The 17,511-nt window shown below is 52.0% G+C and overlaps 1 protein-coding gene across 1 annotated transcript in view; it reads right to left on the bottom strand.

The window, feature by feature from the left end:
* Positions 1-17,511, bottom strand: part of SIN3B (SIN3 transcription regulator family member B) — a 44,110-nt gene that overhangs the window by 20,334 nt on the left and 6,265 nt on the right. The window contains 3 exon segments of the mRNA XM_070373261.1: positions 1,042-1,164; positions 8,655-8,798; positions 14,412-14,612. Of these exon segments, the coding sequence (XP_070229362.1) occupies positions 1,042-1,164; positions 8,655-8,798; positions 14,412-14,612 (468 nt within the window).

Raw genomic sequence — 17,511 nt, 5'->3', positions numbered from 1 at the left:
CTATCAGGCAGGGGCATCACAGAGTAAGAATAGCAAGGGAGTCATGCCCGTAGATACAGTATCAGGAACTTCTCCTGGCTGCTCCTCCCATGGGCTGTGACTGTGACTGGGGCGGGGGAGGGGAGGAAGGGGGCTGGGGATGGCAACGAGAAGATCCTGGGGAAATCTGGGTTTTTAATTGCTGTGAAGATTGTTCTCTCTAGGCTGGACTTGGACCTGAACTTGGCCACACTCCTGAGACATCGAGGATATTACCAAACCATCTCCCAAACGCCTGAAGAATGATGAGCATGTGTCAAAAGGACACAAGAGCCAACCTAGAGGGGCCCTACTGGCCAGATCTGAGGCAGTTTAGAGTCAAGACAGACAATGATAGTCACAGATTATACTGCGCTTCCACTGCAAGGGGCATGGATGGGTTCGATGTCCGTCTGGCAACTAAGATTCTGCATGCTGCAAGGTGCAGCCCAGAAAAACAAAGCAAAACAAGGCAAAAAAACACAAAAGAACATGATAGTAACAGATTATAACCCGAAATCCACAAAGACACACATTAAATAAACAGAGATGGAGAACAAGCTCTCCCTTCCAGCAGAAAGCCAACTAGCAAATACACAAGGGATGATGGAATAAGAAAACCACCATCACGTGAGGGTGAGGCGCACAACAGGAGAGGAACTTCAGAGCCTCTCGCCCCTCGGCAGGACGCCTTGTGCAGTGACCAACCTGCACAGCTGTGCACAGGCGTCCTGCCCTGAAAGAGCTGTGAAGGTGAGAAGCAGCAGGCTGAGCAGGGTTTCCAGTTTATGCGGAAGGAGATGACACCACATCTCGCACAATCTTGTAAGCCAAGGGGAACAGGTGAACAGCCACCTTAGAGTCGAGCCGTCTTCCCAAACCCCCACAGACAGTGAATTTCAAGCTGGACTAGGGCCCCAAGCCTGTTGCTCAGGGCCTCCGCATGCTGCTCCCCAGGCCATCTACAAAGAAGGCCAGGCTGCTGAGTGTCCACACATGTCTAGGCGCACAGCTGACGGTTACCTTCGCTGGTGCAGACACGGGACGGAGGAGGGAGGGCCGGGAGCGCTTTTTGCTGTGCTCCAGGTTCTTCTCATGCTCGCTCTTTTGAACACTGTTCATTTCGCACGGCCCATTTCCTGTGAACTAAGGACACAAACACAGGAGGTGATCAGCGCTGGTGAGACACGGCCGGACCCATCAGGGCTGGTTCTCAACGCACCTGAGCACAGGGAACCACCTGCGACTCAGCTCGCAACCCCAGTGAGCACTGTCTGCCACGGGCCAGGGGCTGGTCCTACTGCGAGCTGAGCCTGGCTCTCAAGATGCTCACGTTCACTGCAGGAAGATCTGTGTGCCCAGCTCACCACAGGTACATGTTGTGAGACTGCGAGAAGGCTCATGGAAGGCCTAGGAGGACGAGGGTCCTGATGAGGGAGGGAGGCTCAGCGGGGAGACACTGAGTGGGGCCTTGGTGCGGGACTCACCCAGCAGACCACCGACAGGGTGTCTGCCTGTGTGTCTGGGTGCACCACAGGGAGGAAAAGCATTTCAGGTGAGACGACCAGTATATGCAAAGCCCTGGCAGCAAGAGGAAGCTGCTGACGGCTGCCAGGTCACTTGCGGGCCTTCCAGCCAAGTCTGTGTTCTTTCCTATGAATGAGAAAATGCATCCTGGAGGCAATGTCATCATGGGCGGCGGGCGGGGGGGGGGATGCTCACTGCTGGTTCTCTGCACCAAGCACTGATTAACAGGTCAGGGTGCTGGCAATATTTATGAAGAATGGTTCTGGAAGAATCTAGTCAGCGTTTGTTATCTGTATGGAAGTCTAGGCAAGGGAGAAGGTGGATAGACTGTAGCTCTTCTGCAGGGCTAGGCTGCAGAGGCACAGAGCAGTCACCCCGACCCTACCATGGGGCCTTTATGCAGAGACACCACACGAAGGGGTGGCTAGGTGGATAAATCGTGCTGCCTCCAAACAAAACAGAGGCAAACGTCAGCTATGAGTCAGCTCTGTGTTGCTGCTAGGGACAGGCATATCTGATACACTGCTATTCCAAACAGGAAAAAACCCCTAGGGGCATGCCCAAACAAACAGGATGCCGTTTTTTCTTTTTTTTTTAAAGGATAAACATTTGTTTGCACTCAGAGGTTTCTGGAAAGATATATAAGACATTTGTAAGTTTAACTCTGAGGAGAATGACTGGGAAACTGAGGCAAGAAAGAGGGAAATTTACTTTTCATAGCTGATGTTCTCATTAACGCTTTTTTTCCATGAGTATGCACTATTTTTATATAAATAATTACAATGATAAAGATCTACTACTTAACTATGGATATAGTCAAAGCTATGGTTTTTCCAGTAGTCATGTACAGATGTGAGAGTTAGACCATAAAGAAGGCTGAGTGCTCAAGAATTGATGCTTTCGAACTGTGGCGCTGGAGAAGATTCTTGAGAGTCCCTGGACAGCAAGGAGATCAAACCAGTCAATCCTAAAGGAAATCAACTCTGAATACTCACTGGAAGGACAAATGCTAAAGCTGAATCTCCAGTACTTTGGCTGCCTGATGCAAAGAGCTGACTCACTGGAAAACTCCCTGATGCTGGGAAAGATTGAAGGCAAAAGGAGAAGGGGGCAACAGAGGATGAGATGGTTGGAGGCACCACCAACTCAATGGACATGTGTCTGAGCAAACTCCGGGTACAGTGGAGGACAGAGGAGCCTGGCCCGCTCGAGTCCACGGGCCGCAAAGCCTGTCCCTGTCCAACAGCCTGTCCTTGTCCCTTAGGGGACTACATTTCTTTGGAGGAGTAGTCATCCAAAGATTCAAGACTATTCCAAGAAGCTAAAGTAGAAAAATCCTCAACTGCTATCTGCCGTAGATCCCAGAACTGGTGCGAACATCACTTCTTAGAGGGGGGACAGAATGACATGCTGAGTAGGACTTGGTGGCGGGGGCGGGCCGAGTGGGGAGTGAGGGGGATACCCACTGCTCGCCCAGCCAAGATCACCCAGCTGGAAAGCAAGCTCAGTATCACCAATCTTCCCCTAACAGTTCAGACAGTTCTTAGGTTTCAGTTAAATGTCCCAGTGTGCAAATTCCTGAGGCAGAAGGCCCCCAGAAACCATTTAGGCAGGGGCTGGCTCAGTTTGTGTTTGTCAATAAAGTTTTACTGGCACACAGCCATGCCCACTAACTGGTGGAAGGCCTGTGGTTGCTTTCCTGCCACCACAGCAGAGCTATGCCTTTGCCACAGAGACTGTGCGGTCTGCAAAGCCTAAGACACTCACTGTTTGGCTCTTAACAGGAAAACTGCTGAGCCCCGATCTAGGCCAAATAGTCGAGTTTAATTAGGACAATATCCAATTTTACCTTTGATTTCTTTCTCCTGCCGTTTTAGTGGAAACATAAATGTAAGATCACTTTATAAGATGAATTATATACACATATGAGTATTTTAATAATTTTTAAAAGTTGATGAAACCTTTAAAAAGCACAAACAGCTCTAATCACCCAATGTACACTTTAAAAAACACTGCTGGACTGAAAACAAATACCATTTAAAGAAACTGAGTAGGTGCTTTTCTGAGGGAGATGCTTATCTTTCCAGGGTGGGCTTTGTCAGAGTCCAGCTCGGTAAATGCCAAGTTGTGTCTGCCAGGGGGTGCTGCGACCACAGCCCTCAGAGAACAAGAGGCTCTACTCACCCCTCACAGAGACGCAACAAGATAACTCAGGAACCAAGGCCTGCAGACTTCATGTGAGCTGTGTAGACGGCCAGTGTAACCAGTTACCAAGCATCTGCTGTGCACCATCCCAGAACTCCAGTAGACGGGGCTTCCCACCCACCCCTGAAGCAGGTCTGATGGCTGCTCCGCCAAGGCAGGACCCTGCTTTGCAGCCCTGGGCTCACCAAGACCAGACACTTTGCTTAGGAAACTTACAACGGGCCTAGGGACAGACATTCTCAGCACATTTAGATGAGGGAGCTGAGGGATGAGAGGTGACCTGCCAGGCTTCTGCAGAGAGGAGGGGACAAAGCGAGACATGGACCACGTATGTAATTCAAAGCCCTATTCTAGGTGCTGCACCCCCACCTCCTCTCTAAGTGGGGGCTATGCTCTCGAGCCTCCCGAGCAGGGCATGTCCTCCAGAACAGTGAGAGGTGGCCAGGGACTCAGGTAGGCCTTTCCTTCCTGAAGCCACAGGGTGGGCTGCCCCTGACCACACGGCGCTGACAGCAACGGCTCTGGGAAGGCCACTGGAGGATGCCGCTGGGTGCACATCCCTGCAGGAACGGTTCAGGAAGAGAACCGCCAACACCAGGGTCAGAGCTGAGATTCCAGACCCAGATCCAAGAGGATGAGACCCAAAGACTATCCACCAAGTATACGAGGGAGCAACAAAGGCTTCAAAGCAGGGGGCACGATGCAGCTCGAGTTCCCGGGACACAGAGGCCCAAGGGCCCACAACCTTGGCTGAGCCAACAGAAGAAGGGTATGTAGTGGGAAGGAGGTGCCGAGATCCCTCTGCTCCTCAGCCACATGGCCCCGGGAGCCAGTTAGGAGGGTCGGTCATGAGCCAGTTAGGGAGGTCTCTGATGAGCAGGAACATGCACAGAGAAGGAAGATGGCAATGAAGCTGCGACTGCGAAGGGCATTATTTGGGAACACGGAGTAAAAAACAAGTCAGGATTCTGAAGTTCAGAGAGACACATGATGCAGACAGTGGGCTTAAAGAAGCAAGTCAGACTCGAGGGTAGGGCCATAAGGAGGCAGCCGGGCTGAGAGGCCTAGTGTACATGTGAGTTCTCTGTCCGTGGGGGGTCTAGACAGGGGCTTTGTTTCCCTGACCGCCCAGGCATTCCCCAAGGGCTTCCAGCAGGCCAGGCAGCAGGCTGGTGCGGGAGACGGGATGACCAGCCTGGATTCTAGGCTGGATTTTCCAACACAACCATAGCAGCGCTTTCCAAAGCACTGAGTATAAGCTGGGCCCTGCAAGAAGCACTTGAAGAACAATACCTTAGTCCTGGCCTGAGCAGGAAGGGTGGTCAGTTCCACATAAGAGAGAAGGCAATGAAGCCTGGGAGGTGACATGGCCAGCTCAAGGCCCCCTGCAGCACCCAGAGCCCAAGGAGGTCCGGGCTGTGTGCTCACTGGGCTCAGTCCAGCCCCCCAGGACACCCGAGACTCCAAGAGGGTGGGCAGGACTGGCCACAGCTCCCAGACTTGACGTCAGCCCCACAGACAGGCACAGAACTCTCTGTGCCACAGAGCCAGCTTCTCTGGCTCAGTCAGGAAGTATTTCTGCATGGAAACTCTACACTTAGGGATGGTGCTCTGTGTCCTGGAGACAGTAACTTGGGGATGAGCCCCAGGCTGCCCACCCGAAGTCCACCTGATCAACCAAGAGGCATCCAAACTCGGACTGCTGTTGCCCTGTGAGCCCCTTCCTGCGAGACCTGCTGTCCTGCAGCCCCGTGCCCCACTGCACCCTTACTCTAGAAGCAGACCCAGGAGAGGCGGTGGTGATGCAGGAGGGTGGGAGGGGGACTCTCTGTGTTCACCCCCAAGCTGCCGTCAAGGGCAAAGAGAACGTGTGGAGACAGGATATGGGACACTCATCAACCTTCGAATAGAGGGGCTTCCTCAACCTCAGGCTGCTTACGAAAAGCCCCCAGCTCGCATCACACTCGTGGTGAAAGACCAAAGCTTTTCCTCTAAGATCAGGAGCGAGAAACGGACGCCTGCTCTCACCACTTCTAATCCACACAATACTGGAAGTTCTATCAGAGCAACTGGGCCAAAAAAGGAAACAAAAGGCACACAAACTGGAAAAACTATATTATTAGCAAATCCTAGGGAATCCACGAAAACTATCAAAGCAAACAAACGGGTTCAGCAAAGCTGCAGCATACAAAATCAACACGAAAAAGCGGTGCTGTTTCTACGTATGAGCAATGAATAATCCAGAAGCGAAATTAAGAGAACAATGGCAGGACTTCCCCGGTGGCTCAGCGGTAAAGAATTGTTCCCTGATCCGGGAAGATCCCACATGCCTCGGAGCAACTATTAAGCCTGTGCTCTGGAGCCAGGGAGTCTAAACTACTGAGCCTACATGCCGTAACTATGGAAGCCTAATGCTAGAGCCTGTGCGCCACAAGAGAAGCCACCACAGTGAGAAGCCCGTGCAAAACTAGAGTGGCCTCCACTCTCCACATCTAGAGAAAAGCCCGAGCAGCAAGAAAACCCCGCACAGACAAAAATAATCAATCAATCAAGTTATACACAAAAAAATTCCATGACAACAAAGAGGATAAAGTGTTTGGAAATAAATTTAATCAAAGGGGTCAAGACTTACACAGTGGGGAAAAAAAAAAACTATGAAACACTACTGAGAGAAATAAAACATTTAAATAAAGGGAGAAATGCTGCCTATTTGTTGGGTAGAGGACTTAATCTTGTTAGGATGGCAATACTCCCCCAAACAGTTGGAAGATTCAATACAATCACTTTCAAACTCCCAATGGTCTTTTTTGCTAGAATGGAAAATCCAATCTTTAAATTCATATAGAACTGCAATGGGCCCTGACTTGTCAAAACAATCCTGAAAAAGAACCAAACTGGGGGACTCACACTTCCTGATTTTAAACTTACTACAAAGCTACAGTAATCAAGACGATGTGGTGCTGGCCACAGACAGACATGGAGATCAACGGGTTAGAACTCCGCGTCCAGAAATAAACCCATAATACTGGCCATCTGATTTCTGACAAGAGTGCCAAGACTATACAACGGGAAGAGAACAATTTCCCTCAACAAACCAGACTGGACCCCCACCTCACACCATATACAAACATTAACTCAAACTGGATCACCGACCCAAACATTAGAGCTAGAACTATACAAGTGTTAGAAGGAAACTCAGAAGTAAACCTTCATGACCTCAGAATTAGCAACAGATTCTCAGACTTGACAGTGAAAGCATGGGCGACGGAAGGAAAAAAATAGGTGACGGGACCTGACCAAAGGACACGAGCAAGAAAGCGAAAAGACAGCCTACGGAACAGAGGAAAGTACCTGATAAGGCACTGATGACAAGAGTATATAAAGAACCCTTAAAACCCAACAGCCAGGAGACAAACGGAAGACTGTGCAAAGCACTTGAAAAGACAGTTCTCCAAAGGCGAACAGATGGCCAGTAAGCACATGAAATGCTCAGTATCATGAGTCAGCAGGGAAACGCAAATCACAAATAACGAGATACCATTTCAGGCCAACTCAAAGACTATCTTTTAAAAAAAAAAAAAAGGAAATCTTGAGCATTGGTGATGACGTGGAAACTGACACCCAAGTATACTGCCAGTGGGAGCGGAAAATGGTCCAGCCACTGTGGAAAGCAGTCTGGCAGTTTCTCAAAAGTTAAACATACAGTTACCGTATGACTCAGCAATTTCACTCTGAGGTACAGACTATGGCACCTCACGCCAGTGCTCTTGCCTGGAGAATCCCAGGGACGGGGGAGCCTGGGGGGCTGCCATCTATAGGGTCGCACAGAGTCGGACACAACTGAAGCGACTCAGCAGCAGCAGCAGGTACAGACAAAGAACCGAACACGCGTGTTCAAGCAAAACCTTATACACGTGTGTTCACAGCAGCACTACTCAGTGACCAAAGGTGGCGACAACCCAGGTGTCCACCAGTGGGCGACAGATGAACAGCGGTGACCCGGCCACACGACGCAATTACTATTTGGCTACAGAAGTGATGAAGTGCTGACACATCACGGATGAAGCTTCAAATCATGATGCTGAGCAAAAAGAAGCCATGTGCCAATCAAAGGCCACATGTCGTGTGATCCCATCTACCAATACATGAAAAGTCCAGAACAGGCGAATCCAGAGAGACAGAAAGCAGACTGGTGGCTGCCGGGGCCTCAAGAGGAGAGCATGGGGAGTGACTGCTAACGGGCGCTGGGAACGTTCTGCAACCAGACACAGGTGACGGCTGCACAACACTATGAAAACCCTAACACTACTGAACTGAGCATTTTAAAACGGTGAACGTCGTGTTACATGAACTTTCCTTCAATTTTTTTCTGAAACCTGTTAAGTTCGCAAGAAAAGAAAAAGAAGAGAAGGAAATGGAAAAGGCAGCTTGGCAGGCCTCAGGCCACAGCAGAGAGGGAAAGGCTGACGGTGCAGTCTGCGCTCCCGAACTCCCCATCCCAGGCCCCTCTTCCGCTCCCAGGTCTATGCCCCCGCCCAGGCACTGCTGAGCCTCAGCCCACGTCCACTCGGTCCCTCCGCACAGGCAGGCAGTGAGCCTGACCCCTCCTGCACCACAGGCTCTGGTTACGGGCAGGTCTCCATCGGAAGACTCTCTGCCCCCCAAACCACCCTCAGCACCCGCTGCTCTCGGTCCAGAGAAGCCCTCCGGAGGACCTGCTCCAGGTCAATGAGGGCTTGGAGCCTGCACTCGGGGCCCATGGGCGGCTGCACTGGGTGTGGCTTCAGGGGCAAGCCAGTGTCTCTGGGGAGTGGATAAACCCAGCCTGGCCTGAAGGCTGCACTGAGGTGTGGGGTTCTGGCTGGGAACGTGGCCCCAGACGGGGGTGGGTGCTCTGTACTCACCAGGGACCGCTTGGCTTCAGGCAGGAACTGTCCAAACTCGGAGAGCAGGTCCTCCTGGCCGCGGAAAAGGTTGGCCACCTCAGTAAATACCTCCTCTTCAGACATGCCTCGGAAGGGACGGCCCTTCGTGCTCAGCTGCTCCTTCTGTCGATTTTCAGGAAAAGGAAAACAAGTCGTTAGCCAAGGAGCCAGGAGACACCCTAGGCTGGGACATTCAGGCATCCCATCGTGGAGGAGAGAGAGACGATTCACAAAAGACAGACTCGGCGGGCAGAGCCCCTGACTGCTGCCACCAGGAGAGAGGGGCCCAGCCCGCTGCCACCTCAGGTTACTCCCCAACCACTCCCCTTCCACCGGCTCTGAAGAACAGCCCCGTGTGCTTGCATCTTGACCCTGCTGCACAACTTGGCCTGAGCCCCAGCCATGGATGGGGTCAGAGCTGGGAACGTGGAGGCAATGTGGGAGAGGCAAGGTCAGGGAAGGACCCTGCCTCAGCCCTCGAGCAGCACTGCTGAGCAGAGGCTGGGCAAGGGCAAGGTCAACGGCGAACCCACAGTGCTCCCAAGGGCAAGGGGCCTCGTCCTGCTGGGCAGGGGAAATGAGCTAGCGGTGGGTCTGGAAGAGGCAGAGGGCGAAGAAGGACAGGAAGAGCCTGCACGTTAAGGGACTTGTTCTCCCAGGGTCACCAAGGCCCCGGAAAGGAGATGGCTTGACCTGGAGCTTAAGACAACAGGATAAAGACCAGAGGGGTTGCAGGTTGGGAGGGCAGGAAGGGGCAAGGAGAACGCAAGTCGGCCGTCAGAAGTCAGTCCTTGGACTTCCCTGTTGGCGCTGTGGTAAGAACCCGCCTCCCAATGCAGGAGACGGCTTTGATCCCTGACCTGGGAAAACCCTACGTGAGGTCTGTGCGGCACACCACTGAAGCTGGCGCGCCTGCAGACTATGCTCCGGAACAAGAGGAGCCACCATGATGAGAAGCCAGCGCACCGCCTTTAGACAGCAGCCTCTGCCCACACAACTGGAGAAAGCCTGGGCACAGCATCGAAAACCCGGATGGGAGAGTGGGTCATGAGGGAGGGGAGGGGACGTGTATATACCTATGGCTGATTCGTGTTGATACTCGGCAGAAAACAACAAAATTCCGTAAAGCAATTTTCCTTCAATTAAAATAAAAAGTAAAAAAACAAAAAATTCCGTAAAGCAATTTTCCTTCAATTAAAATAAAAAGTAAAAAAAACAAAAAAACCCAGTAGCCAAAAAAAAAAAAAAAGAGTGAATTAAAAAAAAAGTTAGTCCCTATCAACTTCACAGCCGGAACATGACAGAGCAAGCAGCACGACAAGGCTTCGACATCCCCCGCCGGAGCTGCAAAGGGGGAGAGACAGGAATGGGAGCCCTCGGCTCGCTCTCCCCTCTCGGCCCGCTCCACCCCTCGAGGAGAGGTACTTTCCAAATCCTGGCACACAGAGCACCTAGTTAGGAGGGAGGAAAAACTGCCTCCACCCTACCCTGCCCCAAGTCACCGGGACACTTGAAGACCAAAGGAAAAAACAGGCAAAGATCACTCAGCTCAGAGGACAAATACAAATCATTCCTATGCACATAAAACAGTGATCAGACTAAGTGATGTTTGAAGAAATACAATTTAAAACAGCATCACAGCAGGTGGCTCCTGCCAATGCAGGAGACTCAAGAGGCTAGGGTTCAATACCTGGGTGGGGAAGATTCCCTGAAGGAGGAAATGGCAACCCAGCTTCAGTATTCTTGCCTGGAGAATTCTATGGACAGAGGTGCCTGCTGGGCTACAGTCCATGGGGTCACCAAGAGTCGGGCACGACTGAGCGCCCACAACATGGTGAGAGCATTTTTGCTCATCAGACTGAGTGAGTGATGGTGATCTCTGTGCAGGCGGTGGGGAGCTGGGCGCTCTCATTACAAGGTGCAAAGAAAGCCTGGTGCCACTGGCAGAGGGAAGCCTGGCGCCATCTACGATCATGTGACGGGGGCACACTCTCTAATGTGGGGATGTACTGCCTGTAAATTTTCCCACAGAAAGAGTCAGCCATGCTCCAAGGCCTGTTTTAAACAGACATCTGTTTGGGACAAATGCTAAAGAATGATCTGAGCGTGGTGTGGATTCTGCATTCGCTAATAAGACAGGATTTTGCCCAGGAGTAACAAGGGGTGTGTGGAGAAGTATACCTGGCTGAGCCAGGCCATGCGGGAAACGCACGCCACCCGACACGCACACACCCTCCCTCTACTGTCAGGAGCCACCCTTCCAATCTGGGGCGACATCCTCCCATCACATTTTAGGAAACTCCCTCCTGGTACCTCACAGTGACCCGCAGGCTGCAACCTTCCCCCACCCATGTCCACAGGTGAACCTCAGGTCTTCTCCAAGGTCAAGTGTCACAGTGTTCGCATCACTCTTCGCCATCTAAGGCGAGTACACGCTGCTACCGGTTCCTAGTAGGTGCCTGTGTCCATACATTTTTTGGCTGTGGTCTCTGTTGCTGCGCATGGGCATCCTCTAGCCTCTGCGGGCGGGGGCTCCTCTCTAGCTGCGGCACTCTGGCTTCCATGGCAGGGGCTTTTCTCGTTGTGGACCACGCGGGCTTCTAAGGCATGTGGGCTCAGCAGGTGCGGCACCCGGGCTTAACTGCCCTGGGGCATGTGAGATCTTCCTGGACCAGGGGTTGAACCTGTGTCTCCCGCACTGGCAGGCAGACTCTCAACCCCTGGACCACCAGAAAAGGCCCAGTACCTTTTTTTTGTCAGTGTGTGGCCGACACAGTTTTTGAGTGTCGTGCCCTGAACCCATTTTCCCAAAAGCCCTGTGGCCGGGGCGTATGTACAGAGTGCGGTCACCCTGGTGACGTCAGGGCAGAGCTGGCTGTGCCTGTCCAGGCACACAACCCATGTAGGAGGCTGTGTCAGGGAACCCACTCCCCTCCAGTGACCTGAGGCAAGCACTGTGCTACAATCAGTGACCTCAGTGAACCACGTTTAATTGGGTCGGCACCACCAGCTTTATAGCCATTTTATGGATTGGAACCCCAAGGTTCAGGGTGGTGAGCAAAAGGGCTCTGAAGGGCAGGGGTCACAGCTAAGATTCGAATCAAGGCTCAACAGATTTAAAAAAAAAAAAGTAACATGTGGCTAAATTTACTCTAGAGCCACTTTGGCCTCACAATGTCTTAAAAAAAACTCAAACCCAGACTTCCCTGGCGGTCCAGTGGTTAAGAATCTGCATGCCAATCCAGGGAACACAGGTCTGATCCCTGGTCCAGGAAGATTCCACATGCCGTGGGGCAACGAAGCCCACGGGTCGCAACTACTGAGCCCAAGCACCCTAAAGCCCGTGCTCTGCAACGAGAGAGGCCACTCAATGAGAGGCCCGTACACCACAACGAAGAGCAGCGCCCGCTCACCGCAACCCAAGAAAGCCCGAACGGCAACCAGGAACCAGGGCGGCCAAAGACAGATTACGTAAATTAAAAAAAATCTGAGCCAATGTTCTAAAATCAGAATAACTCACATAGAAATTCACACTGCCAGCTCCTCTTGAAGAAATGGATGGTCCCTGTTGCCAGGGTGCTTGCTGGAAAAGCCGGTGCCAGGCAGAACCTGGAGTGGAGGCCCAGGCGGCTGCATTTCCAACTGACTCCTGTGGCTGTGGCTGGAGAAGGCTGAGCTGTAACCTTCCCCCTCACGCATTCTCCAAATCAACCTGCAGCCCTTCGCTACGACCTTGGTTAAGTTAGTCTAACGTCTCTGCTCAACTCTCATCAACAGAACAGATATCTCCTGGCCTTCCCTCTAATGATCCTTCTTGCCCCTGAGATGTTTGGACCCCACGCAATCTGTGAAAGACCCATAAACCCCCATGGTTGCAAACAGACCGGTGTTCAGAGCTGCCACGTGCAACCACCTCTCTGTGGGAAGCAGGAAGTTCTTGATGCTGTGCAAGGTCCGTGCAGACGCTGGATGTGAGGCTGCAGGCCACGCATGACGTCAGCACCAGTGCCCGCGTATGTTTAGGCCGTCGAAGTAGCTCCACTGGGTTTGCAGGAAGCAAATGCTGTTCATCTCATCAACATTTACGCGGAAAGGAATCTCACTTCTTTATTTCTCTTATTAAGGTTGTGCGTAAGACTTCACTTTTAAAAGTGAGTCCTTGGGACTTCCCTGGTGGTCCAATTGCTAAGACTCCGTGCTCCCAAGGCAGGAGGCCGGGGTTCAATCCCTGGTCGGGGAACTAGATCCCACAAACCACAACTAAAAAGTCTATGCCGCAACTACACGCTACAACAAAGATCTACGACAGGGCGCAGCCAAATAAATAAATGAAAATAAACATTTTTTTTTTAATGGGTTCTGTTGGTTAGAAAAACAAAAAGCAGCAGAGACTCCATGTCTGCGCACAGATGATGTCTGAACTCCTTGCATGACACCGATGCCCCTTGCTACTGGCCTGCCTGTACTCCCTGCCAATTTCCCTGAAGCCAGCTGCCCGCTCAGGCCCCTGGGCCTTTGCATAGGCCGTGCCCAGGGCCGAGAGACTCTGTCTTTCACCTGATGGTTCTGACTGATTTGTTAAGATTCAACCTGAGGGGCTTCCCTGGTGGTCCAGTGGTTAAGAATCCCCTTTGTGATGCAGGAACTAAGATCCCACCTGCCACAGAGTTAACCAAGCCTGCAGGCCGCAACTGGAGTCTGCCTGCGGCAGTGATAGATCCTACTGAAGACCGAGATCCACAACCAAGTCCCAATGCAGCCGAAGTAATTAACTAAATATTAAAAGACATTCAACCTGAGTAGCCTCTCCCTGACCCCTCATGGGGTCAGCAACCTTCAGCGCTGACAAACCTCTCCTTCGCACTAAACTGAACTCCTAGGCAATGGCAACCATTCGTCTCTGTTGACCTAGTACCTGGCGCAAGGCCCAGTTGTAATCAGCATAAATAAAGGGTAGTTCTATTGTCTAAATAATAACTAAGCCATTTTATAAAAGGAAAACTGTCTTCTTGCAGGGGTGGGGGTGGCGGTTCTTTAATCCTCTAATGTGTGTTTCCCAAAGAGGCTGCAGAGGTGCCTCAGAGAGCAAATTAGAAGCAGACCTACACAGAACACCAACAGGTACACTCCTGTTCACAGCAGCGCTATTCACAGTGGCCATAAGCGGGAAGCCACCCAAGTGTCCGCTGATGGATGAATGGAGAAAGAAAACGAGGCCAGGCCATACAATGCAGTAATACTCCGCCTCAAAAAGGCCATTCTGACACATGTACAGCAGAGACAGACCTCACGGGCGTCGCGCTAAGCGAAACGAGCCAGTCAGAAGGACAGATACAAAGCTACTCACAGGAGGCCCCGGCAGAGCCAGACTCAGAGACGGGAAGTAGAAGGCTGGGTGCCAGGGGCTGGGGAGGGAGGAAGGGGGAGTTCTAAGAGTTTAATGGGGACACAGTTTCAATTCAGAAAGATGAAGACGTTCTGGAAATTATTGACGCTGATGGCTGCACAAGAGTGTGACTGTACAGTACTTACCACCACTGAATCGTACACTTAAAAACGGTTAGCTTTTACATATATACTCTACCACAGCAGAAAATAAAATTAACTCAGAAAAAAAAAAAAGAGCTAATCAGAATTTTACAGGAGTTCATAGAGAAAATCTGAATGCTTCCGACGCACGTGACACTGAACGATGACGCCCACACCCGCAGAGAAGCGTGGCCCAAGTCTTCTTACCTGGTAAGTGTGCAGTATCTCCAGGAAGGACCTGTAGATTTCCGGGTGGTCCAGAAAGCGGGTCTTAATTTTGTTCACGTAGCTGATGGCATTGTTGAATTCCACGGAATCGGACTCCAAGGGCACCTGGGGCTTGTCCTCCTTGTACAGCGTCTGCTGCTTCACGCTCTCCGCACAGTCACTGTGGCTGTGCGAGTTCTCCTGGCAACAGTACGACAGCGAGTTACTGTCGGGCCCGACAGGGGAGCAGGTTGTGAGAAACACCAGACTGAGCCACTGTGCGCGGCAGCAGGCAAAACTTAGCACAGGGCCGAGTCTTTTCCTTCGATACAGAAAAAGTTTACTTCTGGGAGCCTGGAGAGGGAAGCAGAGACGGGGCACGCAAACGGGGAGACACGGAGCCCCACCTCAGCCTTCCGAGTGCCCGTGCATTCCTGGGAGCCTCACCAACTCACCTCTGCCTGACCCTTCTAACAGACTCAAAGACCACGAAACCATGATGCACACTCCACACTTTGAAAAATTAGCATTCACGAGAAAACTAAGAAGAGTGGATGGTTTAATCCTTTTCAGAGCACAATTCTGGGCCGTTTATAACAGTCTTCCCCCACCTCTGGCCAGTCCATTCCAGCAAGACTGTTTTCAGGTGTGAAAGCTACTCGCTGTCAGCAGGCAGGAGACTGGGACCCCGCAGGTGGGGGAGGCCCCCTGTCCAGGCTGCCCAGGGCTGTGGGACTTCCGGTGCTAAGCCCGGGGCAAGACATGAGAGAAGACTGATGGGCCCTGAGCAGCCATCAAGCATGCTCTCCATTTACATGCTTTTCTGTCAACATAAATACAAATAAAAAACAGACACATGTCCCTCTCTCCTAGAAGCTGGAATCCTAACTCACAGCGGGGCAGGACCACCCCACAAAGGAGGCGACGTTTCCGCCTTTAGACTGGAATTTCACGTGTGGTCCTGAGGATGTCAGGACTGAAGGCAAAAGGAGAAGAGGGCAGCACAGGATGAGATGGTTGGATGGCATCACCAACTCAACGGACAGGAACCCGAGCAAACTCCAGGGGATAGCTGAGGACATGAAAGCCTGGTATGCTGCAGTCCGTGGGGTCGAAGAGTCGTGCACGACTTAGCGACTGAACCACCACCTGAGGACGGCCTCGCTCTGCCACTGACCACAGCTGGGCTGTCAGAACTGACCCTCGGCTTCCTGCGGGTCCCCGCCCGGGTCTCGGGCAGGTCCGGAACCCTCTGGTTCGGCTTTAGGTCTTTGCATACACAACCCCTTTCAGGGAATCTTCTAGACCTCATCTCCTAGCACTTTGAGCCCCTTTCTTGCTCTTTTTCTCCATGGCACATACCACTTTCCTACAGGTGACACATTTTACTTATTTTACTGTCTGTCCAGCCCTGAGCTGCAGGGAGACTCCAGGGGAGCAGGGATTCTCTTTTGGACATGGCTGTATCCCCAGTGCCTGGAGCAGTGCTTCGAAGAGAGTGGGCTTCATCCACAGTTGGGGATGACCAGGTGAAATCCCCTGGCACCTGCAGCTGACCCTGGACTCCAGGGGGCTCCAGGCACACTGCCGCCGCCTCCAGCAGGCACACCGCCAGCACCCGAGTGGGTCCACTGGTGCACCAGGGCTGCTGGGCAGCGGCAACAACAGACACCGCCTCCCCACAGTTCTGGAGGCTGGAGGTCCAAGCTCAAGGGGTCAGCAGCCTCTCCTGAGGCCTCCTGGCTGGACACCTGCCCCTCCTTCCTGCTGCGTCCTCACAGGGCTGCCCCTCTGCGCGCACAGATCCTTGAGGGTACTCCCCGTGTCCACATTTCTTCCTTGTAAGGACCACAGTCAGCCTGCATCAAGGCTCATCCTAACGGCCCCATTTTACCTAATCATCTCTGCCAAGATCCTATCTCCAGATACAATCATATTCTGAGACACTGAGGGTCAGAACTCTGAGATACAAATCTGGGGTTCGGGTGGGGGTGAATGTGGGGTTGGGGTGGGTGCAGAGGCAACTCTAGGAAGCCAAGGAAAACAGAGACACAAGAGACCTAGAGCAGTCACAACTCTTTAGTACTGTTTCTCCCCGGCACTGGAATTGGTTCTAAATCACTTTGGGGATGCTCCTCCTGATCACCTTTCACTTAAACTAACAGAGATCTGATCCTGTGTTCCTCTGTGGTACACAGGTTTGTGGGTGGGAATAGCTGAGCAGGGACAGGGGGAGGGAGCAGCCGTGGAGCCCAGGATGGTTTCAGAGGAGGCTGTGTGTTCACTGGGGGCTCCTTTCCCACCAGTATAAGGGGGCATTTTTAAGCACCATGTGCCTCCTCCAGTTCTTGGAAGTGAGTTACGGTGACAAGACAGAGAACCACCCCTGCAGACCAGGGCTCCACAAGAAAGGTCAGACGGTAATGGTCCAACCACTGCGGCCAACAGTCCAGTGATTCTTCAGCAAGTTAAACGTGGTCCCCAGGTGACTGAGCAATTCCACTCCTAGGTATCCACCAAAGAACCAAACACAAGTGCTCAAGCAAATCCTTATGTTTGTTCACAGCAGCGCTGTTCACAATTGTCAAAAGGTGGAAACAACCCTCGTGTCCATCAAGTGATGAATGAATGAACAAAATGTGTTCCGTTTATGCAGTGGAATATTATTCAGCCTTAAAAAGGAATGAAGTGCTGGTACAACATGTTGCTGCTGTTGTGAGCTGCTAAAGTCATGCCCAGCTCTCTGCAACCCCATGGACTGTAGCCTGCCAGGTTCCTCTGTCCATGGAATTCTCCGGGCAAGAACACTACAGTGGGTTGCCATTCCCTTCCCCAGGGTATCTTCCTGACTCAGGGTCTCCTGCATTCCAGGTGGATTCTTTACCGCTGAGCCACTGGGGAAGCCCCAATACAACATGGATGACCTTCAAAAACACAACGCTGAGAGAAGGAAGCCCAGACGCAAAAAGACATACAGTGCATGACTGCATTTATATGAAGTATTCGGAACAGGAAAACCTATATAGACAGAAAGCAGATTAGTGGCTGCCAGGGGCGGGGAGGTGTGAAAGATGGGGCTGAGGAGGTCCATGTTTCTTTC

Source organism: Bos mutus, chromosome 7 (genome assembly GCF_027580195.1).
Source record: "Bos mutus isolate GX-2022 chromosome 7, NWIPB_WYAK_1.1, whole genome shotgun sequence".
NCBI lineage: Eukaryota > Metazoa > Chordata > Mammalia > Artiodactyla > Bovidae > Bos > Bos mutus.
Note: the sequence above shows the minus strand (reverse complement) of the source record. Positions and strands in the feature narration are given on the sequence as shown.